This window comes from Aplidium turbinatum, chromosome 2 (assembly GCF_918807975.1).
Source record: "Aplidium turbinatum chromosome 2, kaAplTurb1.1, whole genome shotgun sequence".
NCBI lineage: Eukaryota > Metazoa > Chordata > Ascidiacea > Aplousobranchia > Polyclinidae > Aplidium > Aplidium turbinatum.
In genome coordinates, this window is record NC_137473.1 from 54,410,838 (window position 1) to 54,432,248 (window position 21,411).

A 21,411-nucleotide genomic window follows, 5' to 3' on the forward strand; every position below is an offset into this window, starting at 1 on the left:
TTTCTGGGTGACATCTTTCATGCCGGATGGGCATTACTGATCTGTCAACTTTTTTTGTTTTCAAACACTACCGACGCTGTAGCGTGGATATCCCAACTCGGTTCAGTTGGTTTTTATTTTTGACGATCACAACGAAAAAACAATATATGACAAACATAGCCTAGCAGAGGTCTAGAAAAAGGTAGAAGCGACAAAACGCCGACGTTATAACGTGCATGATACCAAAGCAGGACAATCAGTTCAAAATATGGCACGGTCGCAACACCTCAAGTCAAGAACAACAGACGAGATAGCACGTCGGCGTCATCCAAGGTACCGCATACAAAGCATGACTGCGCTGACACAACGCGCAATGTGTAGTATCAATCAAGTTTATTTCGGCATAGCTCCACATTCATTTTCGATGTAGCTTACATATCAGGAGATCATGCAATGCTTTTTTTTAATCGCTTTAACAAATCGCTTTTTTTAATATGGAAAATAGGCTGCACCATGGAGGCACCGAAAAAACCATGCGGTTATACCTGCTAGTAGTTAGTTAACGAGTTTCCCTTGCTTAAAATGTAGTTGTAAACGACAAAAAAATTCTAGAGTCACAAGTCTGAAGGCTTTCAGCAAATCTTAGTTTATGCTACTATAGTTTCCAAACAAGAAACAGTCAGAAAAAAACAAGAAAGCGGCATTTCGACGAAAATGTGACAGCAAATAAAATGTAGGCATCCTTCCATCTTTTCAGATGATGATCATGGTAGCACTCTGGGTAGCCTACGGCAGCTTCTCATGTGGCTCTGAAGTCCAATCCTGGCGTGGCAGTCTCGTCCACAGTTTGGACATATGAAATCAGAGGAGTTCTGAGGCTGCTGTCTCTCTTTTCTTCTTTGCTCTAGTTGCTTCCTCCGCCTCGACTGACCCTTTGCTAGACCCGCACTGACTTCGTAGCGCCATCTGTTGCGGTTTGCTGCGATCAGTTCCCAGCTGGCAGGGTCTAGATGTCAGTTAGCTTCAGGTCGCGTTTGCAAACGTCTCTGTAACGCAGTGCAGGTCGTCCAACTGGGCATTAAAGAGAAATCTTTTATTTTGTCTGTTGCGAGAGTAGCCTAGCAGACTACGGTAGGCTACGATTATCAACAATATGAATGAAATAACACCATAACAATTTAGATAGGTACCACTAAAGACAGGAAGCAGTCAGTGAGCTGCTTCCAGCGGCAAAACTAGAAAATGAAAGCATAGGCGATGCGGTTTGAGGTAAAGTAGATGCTGATGCAGAAAACGAGACAAAAATGCAATTGAAAGAGTTCAAATATCTTGGTTCGATCTAGACAGTCTATGAGAACGGATCAAGCGACAAGGAGATGTCAGGCAGGACAGAGGGGCATGGAAGAAAATAACAAGAGTCATGTGTGACAGAAATATGCCAGAAAGCTGAAACTTTATAAAACGATGGTAATACCAGCAATGTTGTAAGAGATGCAAGCGTATACCATTAAAGAAAAACAGACAGGGAAATGCAAGTAGCTGAGGTGAAAATGCTACGATGGTCTCTGGGTTGACTAAGTAGGAACGAGTAAGAAATGAAAAGATCAGAAAACGAATGCAAGCCGGAGAAGTGAGAGAGACACGTCTTAAATGGGTGCAATGCCGATCTTTGGGTGCGATCGCAGTCGCACAGGGCCCGCAAATTAGGGGGCCCACAATTTACTTAAAAAATGCAGTAATTTTGTCATTTTCAATGGAAAAATTCAACAAGTGAATTGAACAAAGGAATTAGCAACAAGAAAACATAGAGACTCAACGAGTGCAACCTATTTCGTCTCCTGAACATTTCGTACCCTGAAAAGATCGAGAAAAAAAAACATAGCCGAAGTCGCTGATCGGAGTTGCGGCAAACCTATCAAAATTTCTCTCGATCTTTTCATGGGACGAAATCGGTCGAAATTTGATTTTGTTAGTTACACGATTTCATGGTACGAAATTTGTGTACGAATTTTTCAGAGGACGAAATAGGTTGCATCCAGACTCAACATAGAGACGTAGCTTTATTTCTGAAAAATGCCAAAAAAAGCATGATCTTATCCTTTTGCCATGTCACCGGACGTCCGGGCAGCACAATTTTGCAGTAATATTCATACCCAAATTTTTGTTGAACATGTTCTCAGAATGCCCCATATTCAAAGTAATTTTTCAAAATTTTCTGGGGGAGGCCTCCCACACCTCCCGCCGCTGGATGTCGCCTTTGGCGATCACGCCGCCACCACCACTCCCCTTTAAAAATACCTAGCTACGCTACTGAATTGGCTCATTATGATTGGGGCCCGCAAAGCATATTCCGCACAGGGCCCGAAATACCCTAAGACCGGCACTGATGGTTGGGTCACATGGTAAGAGGCTTTGACGTACCGTAGGTCGGTTACTAAGATTAACAGTAAAATTTCCGATTGTTGAGGTCTTGTTGCCGGGGAAATATTCCATCCATTAGGCGCCGCTGAATGGAGTGCAGTCCTTAGAATGCGTTGCTCAAGCGCACACCCCGAGATTCGAACCAGTAGCTTACCTACCACTTGATCTTGAAGCTTCTTCTTTCACAAAGTCACGCGCTAGCTAACCGAGCTGAAGGCTGAAGTATTATCTGGCAACATAGGAAAATTTTGCTGTTTTTTTTTTTGCTACATTCAGGCAAGATACGACACAGGAGGGTATAGTGACTTGGATTAAATTGAAATTTGTTGATTGTATTTGTGTTGTCTCGTAACAGTTATTTTGAGATATAAAACGCATAATTATCGAAGAGTTCAAAATCAACATTACATCAGCCTCCAGTTGTTGTTATGGTTTGCACATTGTCAAGGCCCTTCAACAAGTTTGTGCTTGTGTACAGTACATACATTTTAACAAAACATTTCAAGGATGCCTCTTTATTCAGCAGCACTTTGAAGATGAAATATTTTACAGACAACAAGCAGAAACTTGTTGCAGACAAGTATTTTTTATAACAATTCAAGATTCAAATCAGCACTGCTTGATTTTGTTGTTTCTGAATCATTTCATTATAATTTTAAGAGAAGTCATGATTTTTCCACAGATTTTTTACTATTTATAATTTTTTGGTATGTTGATCAGTATAACAATTAATGAATGACAAAAATTAATTTTTGAAGGTGGGTAAATGGTTTTCGAGATGCAGCCATTTGAAATATTCACCACTACAGTACTATATGGTATGCGAGGTGGTCAAGCAGGCCTTTTATGTTTCTTTAGTTTTCTGTTTGTTTTATTCATTGGTTGTTTGTTACAGGATTATTATTTTACAGCCTCACAATATGGCTGGGTCTTTGACAAGACACTTAAAGGCATGCGGTCGATTGTGGAGTGGTGCCCTTCGACTACAGCTTTTAATTTTTTTTATGATTATGTACATTTTGCATCTATAGAGAGCCCTATCTACATTCTACAGCCCTTTTTAGGTCTATGGCCTGCTGAACACAACAAACATTTACTGAAATGAGAAAGGCAGTGAGGTACTGCTAATTTGCATTCATCAAATGCTGGCATTTGCACAACAATCGTAATAGCATCTTCAGCTAGCACATGTAAAAAAAGAAGAAAATTTGAAAAATACGTAAAACGAACAAATAAAGCAAACTCCGATGTTATCAACACGCATAAAAATTATATTTTAAATAGATGGTTACATAATATTAAAATCAAAACCTGCAAGCCTAAATCTTAACTGGTGTTCTCCCACGATTTCCAATAATATACTGGTGCAAAATTCAAGAAATACATGATCATTTGTCTAGTAAATTACAACAGTTTAAGAAGGCGAATACAAAGAAAAAACGCAATTTAGTTTCAGTTCATTGCCGTAAGTTTATATCGATAAAGCGTCAATAAAGAATAAGTGTAAATGGGCATCCATCTAGTAAATTACAACAGTTCAACAAGACGAATACAAAGAAAAACGCAATTTAATTTCAGTCCATTGCCATAAGCTTACATAGACAAAGCGTCAAAAAAGAATACGTTTAAATGGGCATAGTTGAAGAATCTACACCACAGGGGTCGGAGGTTGCTGATGACATGGGATTTAAGTGGTTGGTCGAATCAATTTCTGTATGTTTATGGTGGCTTTGATTGTATGTAACCATTTATCTTCAGCGATGTCTAAATAATGTTTGCTGGGTTGTTCGGCAAAAGTAACGACAAAGCAGTCTGCCAGAGCTGGTTTCTTTTTGAGTTCAATATTGTGGAGTTTCGCATAATGTTTCAATAATGCTGCTTTGTCACCGGATTTATCAAAGTAATTAAAACTGTTCCAAATAGATCTATGTGTGGCCCAACGTGTGGAAAATTTTGTCATGGTTTGTCCTACATAGTGTTCGTGACATATGGTGCACGTTGCAATGTATATCCCGTAATTTTGGCAAGTTAATTTTTGTTTGAGACTGTATGTTTTGTTGAGTTTACATTTAATAGAGGTGCATTCTTTTACCATAGGCTTATGCGCTCCATGGTTACCACACAGTGCACATTTGCCGCATGGTTTGGAGTAGCCATTGGTTGGTGTTACTGTATTCAGGGCAATTTTTTTGTATTTTGTGAGTAAATTTCCCAGCGTGCTTGGCTTTTTATATGTCATCATTTGATTGGGCTGTAGTTTTTTCTCTGCGTTGGTGGTCTTGAGTAAATTAGGAAAAGATGTAGGCCAGATTACTCTGTGGGCTTTGGTTGCATTTTTTTCTGTGGGTTTAGGTATCCGTTCTGTCCATTTTTCAGCAAGTTGAATTTTTTCTTTGATAAGTTTTTGGGGAAAATTTGATTTCAAAGCCTTGTTTTTAAGATGTTCAAGTGCTGCAGTGTAGTCGTGTTGTGTTTCATTCAATCTCCTGAGTCGTAATGCTTCTCCATGTATGATTGCCTTGAATGTAGATGTGGGGTGATGTGATTTACCATTGAGGTACAAGCGATCAATAGCTGTTTCTTTGGTGTAGTTGGTGGTCACAAATTTAAAGTTCGAAGTTTTGCAAGTGCGGTGGTTAACATCTAGAAACTCAACATTTTTATCAGTTTGGGAGGTGTTGATTTCTCTGAAAGTAAGTTCCAAGTCGTGATTTTGAAATGCTGTAATTAAGCTGCGTTTTATCAATTCTGTGGTCTTTTGGCCAAATGATATCCAAATTATGTCATCTATAAAGCGTTTGAATATTTCTGCTTGTTTCAATGTGTTGGAAGCTGTTTTGATGACGTAGTGCATGGCAATGTTGGCGATTGATACAGAATGGTTGTCACCTGTTATTATACCCTCTGGTTGCTTATAGAAACTCTCACCGTTTTGCGTGATAACATTGTCAAGACAATACAACGTCAAATCTGTGAGTGTTTCTATTGCAATCCGAGGATATGTGGTGTGTTGATCTAAAGCATATTTCAGTGCCTCTTTAATTAATGATCTTTTGACGTTAGGATAAAGAGCTTTGACGTCAGCGGCAACTAAATAATTGATTGCTTTCAAGCTTTTCTGTGATTTGGGTCTCTTTGTCAGATTGCCATTGCATGAGTGTTTCTACGTAGTGTTTACTATCTCTACAGAATTCATTTATTTCACTTTGACAAAAAGTTATGCTGACGGGTTTAAGCAAATGTTCAATTAAAGCGGTGATTCTGGATGTGGTGATGTGGCCAGTTACCCAGTTACCCATGTAACCCATTTCATCCCCTGAACACTTCGTCTCCCGATTTCGTCCCCTGGAAAGGTCAAGAGAGAAAATAGAACAAAGCCGGAATCGCTGATCAGAGTTTCCGCAGACATTTTAAAATTTTTCCTTTAAATTTTTATAGGCCCCCACAAAATAAGTGAGTGTGACTTTTCTTTGTAAGTTTGTCTAGAAATGTTAGTTAAAAGTGAATATATATATATATCATTGCAGTGTGGCATTTAATCCTAACCCAAGTGGCCGAGTGGTTAGCGCGTTGGGCTCGCAGTCGAGAGCCTGCATGTTCGACTCCAGCCACCCGCACTTGCTGTTGTTTCTCTGGGCAAGAAACTTTACGATAATTGCCTCTACCCAGTGATCGATTTCGAGTAATGGGTAATACCAAATTTAAGTCACAAGTAGAGTAGACAACCGGAAACAGTCATTCCCGTCGGCTGCAGCGTGGGTCAGGTGTACGTCGGAAGGCGTACACCGATGCATAGCGCTCAAGTTCGCTTTCCCGCAATGCAGGGTAAAGATATGAAAAACAAACAAACAAACAAGTGAATATATCATTCCAGTGTGGCATCTAACCCTAACCCAAGTGAAATGATCATGCCAGTGTGGCAGCTAACCCAATTGGTCAACTGTTTCGGCAACTCTGGCAAGGGCAATTCTCCAATCAGCAATTTCGGCGCTTCTGTATTTTTTCTCTCGATCAACTCCGCTAACGCCAATTCCGATCAGCAACTTTGGCGCTTCTGAATTTTTCTTTCATTCTTGTCAAGGAAAAAATTTTGAAATGTTGCGGCAACTCTGATTCGCAACTTCGGCTCTGTTGTATTTTTTTCTTGATTTTATCAGTGGACTAAATCAGGGAGCAAAGTGTTCAGGGGATGAAATAGGTTGTACCTGAGCACTGTCACCAAACAAGTACACAGTATTCTGAAAAGTAATTAAGGACTAGGACTGTTGGTAGCAAAATATCAGCTCTCGCTCCCCAGCTGGAGCATGCCAGATGCTTTAATAACACAGCATACGATGGCAGTTTCTTGTGCAGTGATCAAAGAGTGGATAAGGAATCAGGTGCATTGTACATGCAATGTCAATTTGATAATGATAAAATCATTTTCATCTTAATTCCAAACATTTAGTTTTGTCAATAGGTAGGTATAAACTAGTATGAGGTGATTTATTCTACTGAGCAGCTCACTAGTTAAAATTGTATTTTTTCCTTCATTAAATATGACAAACAACATTATAAGAGAAATGTATCAAGATATGTTCTCTCACAATGAAGCACTTTTGATATCTCACCATCACCAATTATCTATTCACACAAATCTTGGAAATATCATTTCATTTTGATTTTTTTTGTTACATATGAAGGTATTGTGACTGCATTAAATTGTTTAACATATTCAACCATTTTGATTTCAAGCATGTCTTGACATTTGCTTTTTGTCAATTCTACCTTTTTTTAGACGTCTGCTATGTTGGCATGTACTGTTTTTGTTGTCCTGGTCATGGTCAGAAATGAAAACAACTAAACTATAATTTTTAAGATATAAATGTCTTGTTTGGACACAGGATGCTGGTACTTGTTTACTATGCAGTTTCATTATTATCATAATTTTTTTTTTCAGGATTTAAACACACTTTTGCATTTCACATGTTTCTATGAAAGCAGCACTTTTGTAATAGTCGTCTTTCTTAAAAGAAGGCAAGCATAAAAAAACATGTCAAAAGAAAGAAGAAATCTCTCTCCATTGTGTTTAGGAAAAACAGCAAAAAGAAGAAAACTCAGAAAGGAAAAGAAGCTTAAAAAGTTGAAACTAGATGCTGCCACAGTAAATACTATCCAAGATAAAAATTGTCAATCTGATGAGGACACGAAAGGTTTCCAGTCTCTCAAACCAAAAATAGTCAAATCTTTTATCAAAACCAGCCATAAAAAAAAGGAAACCAAGTTGAAAACTGAAAAAAGTAAACAAGAAATATTGTTAGAAGCAAACAAAGATGAAGATCGCGCAATTCATACTTTGGAAAGACTGATGCAAATGAATGGCAAAGCGAATAGAAAGAAGCTACCATCTGCGTTTGCTCGAGATGGGTTAGATTATCTTTTAGATGTTGTAACTGAAGGTGATCAGTTACTCACAGATGATGAATCTGATATAGCTGATGATAACAGTGATGGCTCTGATGATATGCCTGTTGAAATTAAACGCAGTAAAGTGAAGTTTGAAAAAGAAGATGAAAAAGATGAAGAAAGTTTTCAAGAAAGCGATTCTCAAGTAGATGAAGATTCATCTGTTGATTCTGAAAAGGAAGAATGTGATTTAGATGATGAAGAAGATGTGAAAAAAAATGAAGAAGCTAAAGATGAGTCCTTTGTTGATGATGATCAGAGACAAGTTGCTGACAGTGCTGGTAAATATGTTCCTCCTGCTCAAAGAAAAGTCAATATCAGTGAGGAATCCAGTAAAAAGAAGGAAAGACTTAAACGACAGATCAAAGGTTTGCTCAATCGCTTAAGTGAGGCTAATATTCAATCAATATGCAATGCAACTGAAAATATCTATCTCATAAACAGTCGGGCTATGGTAACTCATGCTCTAACCGAGCTTGTGCTTGTTCAGTTCGACACTGCTGACCCTATTCCTGAACGGCTCATCACTGAATCAGCTATGGTAGTAGCAGTGCTTTCAAATCACATTGGGCAAGAGATTGTTGCTTATTTTCTAGAAGTATCTGTGAAAAAACTGGATGAAATTCTAAAGACAGATTTCTATGGAGAAGGAAAGGAATGCAATAATATTGTACAGCTCGTTTGCAGTCTTTATCAGTTAAATGCAGTTCAAAAACAAATAGTTACAGATATAATTGCTATATTTTTAGACTCGTTTAAGGAAAAAGACATTGAATTACTGGTTTTGATGTTGAAGACAGTAGGATTTCAATTGCGAAAAGACGATCCAATCACTCTCAAGAGCATTGTTGAAAAAATATCTTTAAAGTCTCATGACTTGGAAGCTAGTGAAACATCAAGAACTAAATACATGCTAGAAGTTTTAACAGCTATCAAAAATAATAATGTGAGAAAAATATTAGGCTACGATGCAGAAACTGTAAATAATCGAAGAAAAAAAGTGACTATGTTGTGTTCAAAAGAAGCGGAAGTCTTCCCAGACGTAACTTTTCAAGATTTGGTGGATGCAGACGTTAAGGGGAGATGGTGGATTGTTGGGAGTGCTTGGGGAGGGCTACCCATGCTCAAAGATAACAAGCTGCAGGAGAAAGTTGAAGCAGCCGTTGATTCAAAGTTAGTTAAAGCTGCTGCGAAACTAAGAATGAACACTGACATTCGACGAAAAATATTTTACTCTGTCATGTCATCACAAGACTTTCTTGAAGCGTTTGAGAAGGTTTTACAAATCGGTTTGAATGGGAAACAGATGAGAGAAGTTGGACATGTTTTAGTGGAATGCTGCCAGAAAGAACGCTCTTTCAACCCGTTTTATTTTCATTTGCTTAACAAGTTTTGTCATCATGATAAACAATTTGTTATGTCACTTCAATGCTCATTTTGGGACCGATTCAAACTTCTTGAAAAATCGAGCGAGCAGCAAAGAAATAATATTGCCACATTGCTTTCTAAGCTTGTTTTATCCGACGCTATTCCCATAAGCTGTCTAAAAGTGGTGGAATATGCCGAAATTGAAAAACCAACTGTATCTTTTCTGAGAAAAGTTTTTTCTTTTGTTGCAACGGAAGCAAAATCCCTTTCGGATATTGACAAAGTGTTCGCTAAACTGTCATCTGACAAGTACCGTGCTCTTAATAATGGTTTGAGATTGTTTCTTCAACATTTTATGTTAAAAGACTCGGAGTACATGCGGAATAACTCCAACATAGAAGATTTTCTCATCCGAATGGATCAAAGACTCGATACACAAAAAACAACATTTTTTCATAATGATTTCAAATAAGCATAACTTGTTTCTATGATCGTATACGTGATTGCTCTTTGTGTGCCGCTATTGTTGTACCTTGTTTGGTACTTTAATGTTCAAGAAAACAACCTGTCTGCTTGCTTTATTTTGCGTTTACTACAATATGCCTAGTTTCAAACGTTTTATTCTGTATTTCTTGACTTATTCTTAATCGTAATGATGGTTAAACTTTTCTCTCTAATTACAAAATAATACTTTGATGTTGTGACAAACTAGTCCATTGTTTAGAACTTTCCCACAACAAAGTCTGATTTCCTACTTTCTCACTTGGATTCAACGCTTCTTGACTTTGAGCAGTTGAAGAGATAGATAAATTTTCCTGCGTGTTGGACGTAAAGAAAGCAGCTACAAAGCAACTCCTCATAAGAAGTGGATCAATAAGTTGTTGACTCATTGTCCCCGGATTCAAAAAGCCTCTGGTTTATTCTACGTGGATGAAGAGCAGTCCTTAAAGTAGCCTACGTTGCTTGAGCGCACACCCCGAAATCCAAACTAGCGCTGCTTGATCTTACCCCTACTTCGTGTTCGTTCAACCAACTGCGCTATCGGGGCTGACGACACAAATAGAGCTTTATTCGGTGACTGTTGCGTTTTTTTTCTGTGTAGAAGATTGATATGATTTATGTGTGTTGTGTCTGATGGCCGCACATGAGTCATTGTGCAACAATGATTCAGTTTTAGATTCATTTAAATAGAAGCTGGAAATGGTTTACAGTTTTATTTTTGGAAGAACCTTTTATATTTCGCGTTGAAAGGTGGTATTCTCATTGCCAGTGAGCCTATTTTAAAGTTATAGGCTAAGTAGCCTACCGCAATGGCTGAACGCTGAAGCACAGGACCAGTCCACTTTGATAATAATTAGTGAATGTTGATTGCTACATGGTCATCAGCCTGGTTGATTTTGGCATAACCCAAGAAAGTTTAAATCGGAGAAGTCAGAAGTGTCGCGTAGTTGCAAGTAACGCAGGGCGGTGATCAGTGTTGTACGCGTCAATGAAATAAATTGACGGCGTCAGCGCGAATTGCCTAAAAATTTTACGGCGTAAACGTCGGCTCCTAAAGAAATTGACGGCGTCAGCGCTATTTTCTCCAGGGTCTCACAAAACGGAAGTAGCCTATTGCTACCAAGTTTAGGCTAACAATGGCTATAAATAAAGAGCAGACATTATGTTTTGAGACTGCATTTTGTAATTAGCTTCTTAGATATTTCCTTGCAGAAACACAAACATTTCAAAACGTTTGTCTGACAATCTGCTGCGTTTGGGGCGCATACGGTAATGGTGTGTTGTATTTCAAAAACAAGTCTTGAAAACGTTTACTCGGAAATGTATCACTGTTCCAAGCGTGCTGTGATGACTTAGCATAAATTATATAAATCTTTTAACGAGGTCCACTGCACCAACATCGGTCTTTTCAGGGGCATAGAGCTCTTGAAATAAAGTATCTTCAACCTCCGCGATGACATACATTGATTTTTCGCTTTCTCTCTCTGGTCCCTCGTTCTCAATACTGCTCACGATATGAGTGATCACCATTTGGCGAACTTCTTCCGCTTGTATTCCAGGTAACCATTCCAACCAACGCGAAAGCGAGTAATTCGGATGAGTCGCGCTGGCCAGAATACAGTAGGCTACATTGTGAAACGAAATTTTCCATGAAAACAAAAAATGACGCAAAGCGCTTGACGCTTCAAATCGGCAAAATACAGCTACGGTACCGCAAAACGACTTCGGACCTTTTTGCGTACAGCAAAATTTACGCCAGTTTGTAGCTGTGCGATTTAAATCAGATCATACGACTAACATTAAGCATTATGACAAACAATGCAAAGATTGTGAAAAATGTGACGAAGATTTTAATAATGACAAAATACTGTATTAAGAATGGTCGATTGTTTATTGAAAGGTATCATTGTATACAATAAATTAATTATTTATTGTATTGAAAATTAACAGTCTGACTAAAATCTTCGAAATCAAATTTTCTTTGTTTTTCAACATGTGAGGATGTTAAGACCTATTGTGTCATCTGGGGAAAAGTATAAAGTAAGCTTAAAAATATAATTTTTAGAAAAATTTATTTAAACGTTCGCCCAAAGTTAGAAAAACCTGGAAATTTCTGCAAAATGTGACAAATCAGGCCACATCTTTAGGTGGCCATGATCCACCTTTACATGCTTTTAGGCCACCCACGACGCTTCACCATGTGCCAAATAGTTAACATTGCACCGTTACAACAGAATTTCGTAGTAATTGCATTTAAATAGCATACATGTTACTTTCAATACAAAACCATCGCTATTATGCCATATACCGTATATGTAGTTTTAAAACTAAACATTTAAAGGGCTTGGATTTTTTAAAAGCCATGTATCAAATTGCTTAATATTCTATGAATTCAGGAAACTTCACTCTTGTGAAAATTTAAATGCGTGTTACTTCCAGTATTAAACTATGATTATTATGCCCTATGCATTTAATTTTTTAAATTTAATATTGAGGGGCTCAGTTTTTTTCAAAACGCCATGTACCAAAATGTTTAACATTGCTCAGTGACAACAAAAACTGAATTGGATCATTGTCATTGGGGCCCGCAAAGCATATTCCGCACAAGCCCCGAAATACTCTAAGACCGGCACTGAGTGGTGAGAATTGCTTTTGAACTAAACCGGCTAAATTTCGCTTGTACCTGCCTAGGCCTACCAACATACCACCAGAATACATATATTGGCAGCCTCTTACAAAATAACAAGAATGACAGCAATAGACACGTGTTTTACCCAGACCGGGCTCATCGCACCACTAATTTATGCCACCTTTACAAGCCAATTGAACGTCACGGACCAGGTTTTGAAAGCTGAATAAAAAGATTGCTTGCAGGGTAGCCACGACACAGAAATGCAATTTTCCGCGTGTTTCTCATAATTAAAATAACACATTTCTCATAAAAGCAGGCTAGCGAAGGGGCGGATTCAGTAAAAAGGGGCGAATTCAATAAAACACAATGATATGTAGGTCTACTTACTCTACATTAATCCGACCTTGCAAATATATCATCAATACAGTTGCTTTTTGTATTTTTTTCGCCTCCCCCCTGAAGTGAATCCGCTACTGGGATAGCTTACATAGTCGTAGCACTGAAGTTTGCAAGATTGCAGTTGACAACATTACTAATGGCACTACGGTACGTCATAATAGCTACTATCGTGACAAACGCAAAAACACAGACAAACAATTTTTGCTTTTGCATAGTAGATCTAAGGTTCGATTGCACTCGAACCACCGCTAAGGAAACATTTCACCAATTAAGTAGGCTACAGTACAAGTTTTCTTTTAGAAACAAAAAGTAAGCATCGCTTTCAACAAAGTTTAGCTGTAATTAGGCTACATTCAATTAACACTGTGCCACTGCAAAAATTACGCTGTTTTCTGAGGAGACAAATAGACCTCACAAGTCACAATGCTCCTCTCTTGTACAGCTACATACTGTAGCGTTGATAGTTTTATCCTTTGCAGAGCGAAACAGTTTTTGGATTTGTTAACGTCTGGTGGCGTTGAATATTGTGCAAAACTTTCATATAGGAAGTTCTCTTGGTTCGACCAAAAGGCGATTGACTGCCACGTGATCAGGTTGCGTCACTGCATATAAAATCGCTCTAGCGATATCGGATGGGTCCAATATCTTTGCCTTTCCAGCGGTCTCATATTGTTGACGTGCCTGAAACACGAAAGGTTATTGTGAGATCACGATGATAAAATAAGTTTCATGATACAACCAGTAGACAAAGAGACAGTAGAAAAAAGCAGCGATGGTTTGTCTGTGAAGCTCATGCACCCGCCACACAGCGGCATCCGGTGACTGTGCAATTTTAAGATAGTGGTAACACTGTTTTATCGATATTTTAAACTTTTGGGTTTTGCCATCTTTCCCTTTTGTTGGTGTCAAATTCGTATGTTTACTTTTCCGTTCTGTACATGTTTGCGCCAGCAGCAAAAAATAAAATTGAATTGATTTGAATCCTTCATATTCCACAACATTTCAACAAAAAGTGAAAACTTTAAACAACCATCTTTTGTGACCGAGCCTGCGTAAGTGGTTTAATACCTTCTTAAGTACTTAAGTAGGCTTTGCGAAATTGTCAGGATTAACTTCAAAAAAATTGTCTTTCGGTCTTGGGAAAAACCCACTCCGGTCTTCAAATGGAGGTTGGGGTAAGCAAGGGCATGCTCCTTGTAGAGAAACATGCACCAAAACATCCTCAATCGTCCAAATAAAAAAAGTGCAAAGTTACATCTACAGATGGAATAGAATTTTGCACCATAGGTCGGTGAAGCTTTGCCAAACAATCGAAAACAAAAAAAAATATTAAGATTGTTGTTTGTTTTGTTAGCCAATCTTCGTGACCACCTTCAGGAATGATTTTGTCCTGCCAAAGATACAGCTATAAAGATGATGAATGTCATGTAAACGAAAAGCCACATTGACCTCTTTGTCGATGGTGACAGAAGAAATGTTGGTTTTCACATCCCCAGGCTCAATGAGGGTCACTCTGATGCCCTTGTCAACAACTTCGTGACGTAGAGCCTGAGAGAATCCCTCGACGAAGAACTTGGTGCCAGAATAAACGGCAAGTCCAGCAAATCCCTGGAAAGGAAGATGAAGCCAATTGAATTTTTATTTTATTTCAGCACAAAACATATGAAAAATGTCTAAATTGATAGAATTAATGAGTCATTCAAAAACAAAGAGCCTAAAATGTAGATACGAAACTCACGTTCAGCAAAAGTTTCGAAATAGACTATTTTCTTTTTCGGTGCTATTAAAAGCTGGAAACAGTCCTGTTTACGAAGCGTTTGTTGAGTATGAATTTAGATCATCATTCCGGGTTCTTTCTTTTTTGTTTTTTAAATTTGTTAAATTGACTAGGCCTAGGCGTTCAATCCAAAGTCATTGTCTTCCAACATGGGATAGGTTGGCAACATATCGCTGATGTATCAAATAATGGGAAGCGCTGGTTTGCGACTCAAAGCAGCCAGATGCGTGAACTATATTAACCAAGATAGCAATTAAACTGAAAAACTTTTTACCAAGAGCCCAGGCGCATCTATACGCTAAGTTCTTTGCCACGCCATAAACGCAAAGGGAGGAGTTTCAAGTACAAGCAAATATTGATCTACTTCGGTTTGTTTGCATTCATTCCCACATGACTTGAAGCAGATGCATGCAGAGTGGTGTTGTTAGGAAGTCATGAACCGTCTGAGAGCTCAAGTCGTTGAGCGTGGGGTTTGTATCGACGTCATTTCTTAACCAATCGAATCAGCGGCCACAAGATTAAGAAACGTGGTAGCTCAAACCAAGCTCAACTTTTTAACAATTTTATCCACAAACCGATTCGATGAAAACATGCTCAGTTTTGCAACTGTGTTCATCCAGCAGAACAATATTTGCCTGTTTGGTCAAAACTGAGCTGTAAATAAAAACATACCGTATTCATATGGCTGTCAAATATACCTTCTCTCTAAGAAGTACTTCAGTTTCAAGAAATACATTTTGATAAAATCCAATTTTAAAGCAGGTGAAAAAGATTCAATAAACTTTGCTTACCAAAACCCCAGCATCTGATGACATATTGACGATATGGCCCCTGTTTCGTTTGATCATGCCTGGCAGCACGGCTCCTACTCCATTGGTAACCCCCTTACAGTTGACCTCAATCATTCTGTCCCAATCATCCATCAGCAGGCTGCTCATGTTGGTGTAGTACATAAGACCAGCATTGTTAATAAGGATGTCCACTGAGCCCCACAATGTCTCTGCATGGCTGATCAACTGCTGCACCTGCATCATCAAAGAGAGTATGGAAGAGATTGCATGAAATCTATATGTCTAAGGTTTAATAGGGTTTACTGATTATTCTTCATAGACAAGTTGAAAATATAAAAGTAAATGAAGAAATACGATTTTGCCAGAAGGTGATCCACAAAAGCCATCTGTGAGACATTGTGTGTCGTGTGATGTTATAATAATTCAATCAATGATAAATAATAATACAGTACTGTTATCGTTTCAATTGTTTTGGCATCCTACAAATCTCCAAAAAGAGGGAGGATTTACAACATAAGTTAATGTCCTTTGAAAATCTATGAAAATAATAATTACAAGATTTCTGAATGAAATACTAACAAATAAATTTCTGTTCTGTGTTGTAAAAAAGTGAAAGTTTATATTAACAGAGCATCTACTTTTTAATTGATGAAATGATCACATCAAAAAAAAAAAAACTGTTGAAGTTATATTGGAACAAATTCAAAAAGCACCAACTATAATACAAGTAAAGCATGTCATTTACTTGTTCTCGTTTTGTGACGTCACATTGGCACACTGACACTGTTCCGCTTTCTTTCTCAATTTCAACCTTTAGCTCTTCGAGTTTGTCCACACTTCGGGCAGCAATGCAAACCTAATCAATTCAAAAAATGACATTACAGCAAGTCTTCTTTAACATAAAAGCTTTGGAAGCCATGTTTGTAAATACTAACTGTATCCCAATAAATCCTATGTTGAATTATAAAATGTCCACAATATTTTGAAGTCTCATAACTTGCATTGTTGAAGTTATGACACAGTTCACACAAGATGCTAAATGACACCATTGTGATGTTTGATTATACTGTGATTGATTTCCAATATAATTTTTTCTGGAATGGCCCGTTTCGGTGTGTCCGATCCCTTAACGGGGATTTTTTTCATTTTTTTTAAAAATTATTGGGTACCGTCAGAGATGGGCGTGATCTTGAAGATCACTTTTTTTTTGGTGATCTTGATCTAAGATCACTTTTTTTTGTGTGATCTTGATCTTGAAGAACAATAAGATCAAGATCACTTTAAAATTGAATTTTACTTCCTACATAGAGGCATTTTTTGAGAACTCGTACTGTACAAAGTAGGTAGTGGCAACTACTAACATTAAGCCACTGTTAATATGATATGTGCCCAGCAAAAGACGATTTAAAGTATCCATCTAATCTGGTCAGTGTTGCCATTTCAAAATTGAAAAAGTTTTCTGTGTTGGTCATAATAAAGAAGTCAACTTCCGTGTACTTTATGTTGACGTGAATTGACATAAAAAATGATTTAATGTGAATTTTAAAGAAATGTTTGCTTTTATTGACCCAATTTTAGATGTTTCAAAAGTCTAGAATGGCGGTGTTAAAATATCTGAATTGTAGCCGACTTTGGTCATGTAAAGTGGTTTATTGCAGCAAATCAACCAGACCAAGACTTGTTTAGGGTCTGAGTATGGAGCGGTTTGTCGGACCGCAAACCTCTGAACTTTTATAATAGCAGACAACAGTATCAAAGTTGCCAGGTGGGTAAATGGTGCAATAAACATTTACATAATGCAGTGAAAGTTAAAACTACTTAGTAACACGAATAAAAACTCCCACATGAACCAGACAAAAATTTGGTAAAAAATGATGCGGTTCAAAGTTTATTTTTATTTATTTAGTATATATAAATAAAAAGTATAAAACTAATTGCAAATTTTGCGACTTTTCAGAACTACTGTAATTAACCTCAGCTTTGGGGGTGACGTTGCGATTCTAAGCAAACTACGTCAACAATTGATAGGCCTATAATTGCAACAGTCACTAACTTATTACAGTTCTTAGGCCAGCGATCGAGTAGTTAAAAATAAAAGTTAGCAATACCAACCATAGGCGTCGATTTTTTCTTAGAAGAGAGGAATTCTGGGTGGGCGAGAGTTTTCAAACAGATTTCATTGAATGTGTATGTTTGCAAATTCGCAATGGTTCAGTCTTCGAAATGAGCATATTTTTACTTCGGCAAAAACGTTGCCGAGGCCAAACGGCAAAATTTGAAATTGCCTCGGCAATTACTGTGAATATTTATTAGGAAAAGATTGTACTAAAACATGTAAAACGAAAAGCGAAAAATATACTAGAGTAGTCTATTACGAACGCATTGTTTGATTTGTTGTGATGTAATAATACCAAAAGTAGTGATAAAGCGAGCAACGCGATACGCACGCTGTTACGGTAATTCACGTTAAAAAACTCACCGGGAGGGGAAAGTAAGTTAATTTTGGGTTGATTCAACGTTCGAGTCAGCACAAATCGATTTAATTTTTCCGGCGGGTTATATTGCGTAACAACAATGCCCAATAAGAAATTTACGTTTGTTTTACATTAATTCGACATCTAGCGATGTTGAATTATCATAAAATAACGTTAATTACTCAACCAGGTACAGGTAACATATTAATAGCTCCCTGCGAGAAGATCGCCTCGATTTACGTAAGCTTATAAGCCAACATAATTTCGGCACAATTGGGACACTGCGAGCAACATAAAGTCTGTTTGATGAACTAGTCAGAATCGGTATCATCAGATGCTATATCAGCTGGACGAGATAACGGAAAGCGAGGCGCAACAAGGAGTAGATGCTTACAATAATTTGACGTCTACTGGAGTTAAATCAATACAAATAGCAGGCCTTGATACAACTTTTTTTTTCCGGCGGCCAAACGTGTCCGACTGAAGCAAGCTGTTCGGCGGCCAATCACAAGCACATGGCGGCCATCGGAACTTCGACACGCATCAACATACAGTCTTCGAAATTAGCACATTTTTACTTCGGCAGAAGCGAAAAATATACTAGAGTAGTCTATCACGACCGCACTGTTTGATTTGTTGTGATGTAATAATGCCAAAAGTAGCGATAAAGCGAGCTACAAGATACGCACGTGGCACGCTGTTGCAGGAATTCACGTTAAATAACTCAAGGGGAAAAGTAAGTTAATTTTGGGTTGATTCAACGTTCGAGTCAGCACAAATCGATTTAATTTTTCCGCTCGGTTATATTGCGTAACAACAATGCTCAATAAGAAAGTTACGTTTGTTTTACATTAATTCGACATCTAGCAACGTTGAATTATCATAAAATAACGTCAATTGCTCAACCAGGTACAGGTAACAAATTAATAGCTCCCTGCGAGAAGATTGCCTCGATTTACGTATACACTAACATCATTTCGGCATAATTGGGATACTGCGAACAACACAAAGTCTGTTTGATAAAGAACTAGCTGTCAGAATCGGAATCATCAGATGCTGTATCGGAGCACGAGGTTGTCGCGTCATCACTGGAATCAGACACATCAAGATGCTCATCGCTTGGCTGTAAATCTATACCATCTTCGCCGTTCGCAATGAAGCGTCCACGTTTTGCGGCTTTCGGGCTTTGATACCACTCCACAGGCCTCTTTCTTTTTCATAAAGATCCATCAGGGTGTTGACTAGGAAACAAATCTATGCTGTGCCATAACGACTGGGAGGAATGTTTAACCCTAACGTTACAAGCGCTCGTGTGGCCTCGGCATTTTTATTGCCGACGCTAATGCGCCATTTGCCGACGCTAATTTCGAAGACTGAATTTATCGCATTAATAAGGTGTATTGTGGTGTCACTTGCATCCAGCTTATCGTGAGACATCAGCTGCTTGATCACTCAATAAGGTTAACAATTCAAGCATATCCAGGGTGTATTGTGATTTATCGAGTGCTTTAACTCTTTTCTAGTCCTTTGTGATTATAAGTGGCAAAGTACTACTACTTTAATTTACAAGGCCGCTTGTGTAAAATTTTCTCGGAACTTCATGGCGGACAAATGCGGCCGACGGAAGGGCGAGACCCGGCGGACAAAATGTCGGTTTTTGTAGGTTAATCGCGGCGATGGCCGCCTTCAGTTTCGAGGCCTGAATTATAGGGTGATATTTTTATAAAAGATTCTCCCAGCTGGGCACATGTCTAAGCGCCGGCGAAGTAGGAAGTAACCCAAATAAAACATCCAGCAATAGTAAGATTGAATCAACATTCTAGTCTGGTGTAGTCTAAGAAAACTAGTTTTTTCTTGTAATCCTGTTGTCCTTACAATCACCTCGGCAATTGCCGACGCTAATTTCGAAAAGTGTGGTTAGTCTTTCTCGCAAAGACTGCGTTTAGCGTCGCTGCAGCAATTAAGCTCTAATAGGTTGGATGTTTTCTTTCTTGCATCTTGCGATCTTATGAGCGCTGCTAAACTAAACAAACTTCTTTTTCCTTTGCGACCTAAAAAGCGCGTGACTCGTGACCTGTTATCTTTAAAGTGGCGCCTTCGGATTTGCCGCATTTGTAAAAGCGATTGTTTTTAGTACGTCTTTAGTTTGTGTCGGTTATTTTATTGTCATGTTCATTATGATGTCATATTCACATTCCCTTACGCTGACCGGGAACTGAAGTTTGATTGTGACGTAACGAAAGTGAGACCATTCGGAGAAAAGATCAAATTGCCGACGCAAATTTGGAGAAAAGATCAAACGTGGCTTTCTCTCACCAGGAATTGCCAACTGTGGCAGTTGCCGTAGCAACAACAATGCAGTGCGTACCGCCGTTTTTCCACGCAGCGTTGTTACGGAATTGCTTTGTTCTGTCGGATTCGGATACCTAGCGAGAGACATAGCGAAAAACAAGAAGTTGCGCTGCAGTTGGTTGGATAGTCCAGCGTTTAAGAAAAACGAAAATAGTTGTAACGAATACTTCATAAGTGGCATGAAAACAGGGTGGGCGAAACATATTTTGCCCACCCTCGTTTCACGGCAGGGTGGGCGTCGCCCACCCTGCCCACCCTATTTCGACGCCTATGAACCAACTATATACCTTTACCCAGATTGCTTATAGTTATTATTTTTTGCAACATCATTGATGAAAAAACTTCATTTTTTTTCAAGTACACAAAAAGTGATCTTGAAAGTGATCTTGATCTTCAAGATCACGATCTTGATCTTCAAGATCACACAGTTTGGTGATCTTGATCTTCAAGATCACCTATTCTTGGTGATCTTGATCTTCAAGATCACCAATACTGGTGATCTTGCCCATCTCTGGGTACCGTAGCCTAATTATCATTGCCGTTTTAGGGTTAGGGGTTAGAGGTTAGGAACTCACCGAATCAGACTCACCGAATAGTAGCAGACCCAATTTTTTCACACCAAAGCGCAAGGATTCATAAAAATGAGCTCTGCAAGCTGTCATTTATGTACATATTTTCATTTGAAGAATAAGCTTAAGACTCCAACAAGAAAATGTTGTAAAGTCTAATATGCAACACAAGCTTACTTTTGCTCCAGCCTTAGCAAGATGTATGGCTACTGATCTACCAATGCCACTTGAGGCGCCAGTGATAACAGCGACTCTTCCATTTAACGTCCCATCCTCTGCCATCATAATATTGTAAAAAATGAGTTATTACAATTAACAAGTGATGCTTAATACCGTATAAATTGCAAATGGTAAAATTATTGCAGTTAAATGATAACAGTCAACTGAAACACAACCTTAGGCATGAGTTTCTAATTCATAAAAACACTAAAAATTCAAGCCAACTTCTTTTGATTTCAATATAACTTTAATTTTTCCACTTGCTGAAATGAGTTTTGAAATAATGTCTTTGGTTTGAGCTTTGAAATACTGTAATAATTAACAAAAAGTCTTAAGTTTTTTTTGCTAAAAGAGAGTGATTAATTTTAGCACAACTTCATATTCTATTTGGCTTCATATGAATCCTTTTTTTTTTGTTAAACGTGCAATGGCTGTTCGGCACCACCACATTTGGTAGCCATAGCTTCTAATATATAGTAATCAC

At 38.2% G+C, this 21,411-nt stretch overlaps 2 protein-coding genes across 2 annotated transcripts in view; one reads left to right on the forward strand and one right to left on the reverse strand.

The window, feature by feature from the left end:
- Positions 1–7,346: 7,346 nt before the first annotated feature.
- LOC145764814 (nucleolar MIF4G domain-containing protein 1-like) lies at positions 7,347–10,412 on the forward strand. Its single transcript, XM_082576491.1, has one exon. It carries the CDS (start codon positions 7,433–7,435, stop codon positions 9,683–9,685), a length of 2,253 nt encoding a protein of 750 aa, XP_082432617.1. The 5' UTR covers positions 7,347–7,432; the 3' UTR covers positions 9,686–10,412.
- Positions 10,413–11,118: 706 nt separating this feature from the next.
- LOC145764586 (uncharacterized) overlaps positions 11,119–21,411 on the reverse strand; it is a 29,508-nt gene continuing 19,215 nt past the window's right edge. The window contains exons 22-26 of the mRNA XM_082576216.1: positions 20,886–20,983; positions 16,059–16,169; positions 15,314–15,547; positions 14,195–14,353; positions 11,119–13,426 (exon numbers count right to left, since the gene is read on the reverse strand). Coding sequence (XP_082432342.1) covers positions 13,283–13,426; positions 14,195–14,353; positions 15,314–15,547; positions 16,059–16,169; positions 20,886–20,983 — 746 coding nt within the window. The 3' untranslated portion in view covers positions 11,119–13,282. The remainder of the gene's footprint in view (positions 13,427–14,194; positions 14,354–15,313; positions 15,548–16,058; positions 16,170–20,885; positions 20,984–21,411) is intronic.

What these genes read in the sequence shown, in the direction of transcription:
- LOC145764814 (XM_082576491.1), top strand. Translation starts at nt 7,433, where the DNA reads ATGTCAAAAGAAAGAAGAAATCTCTCTCCATTGTGTTTAGGAAAAACA.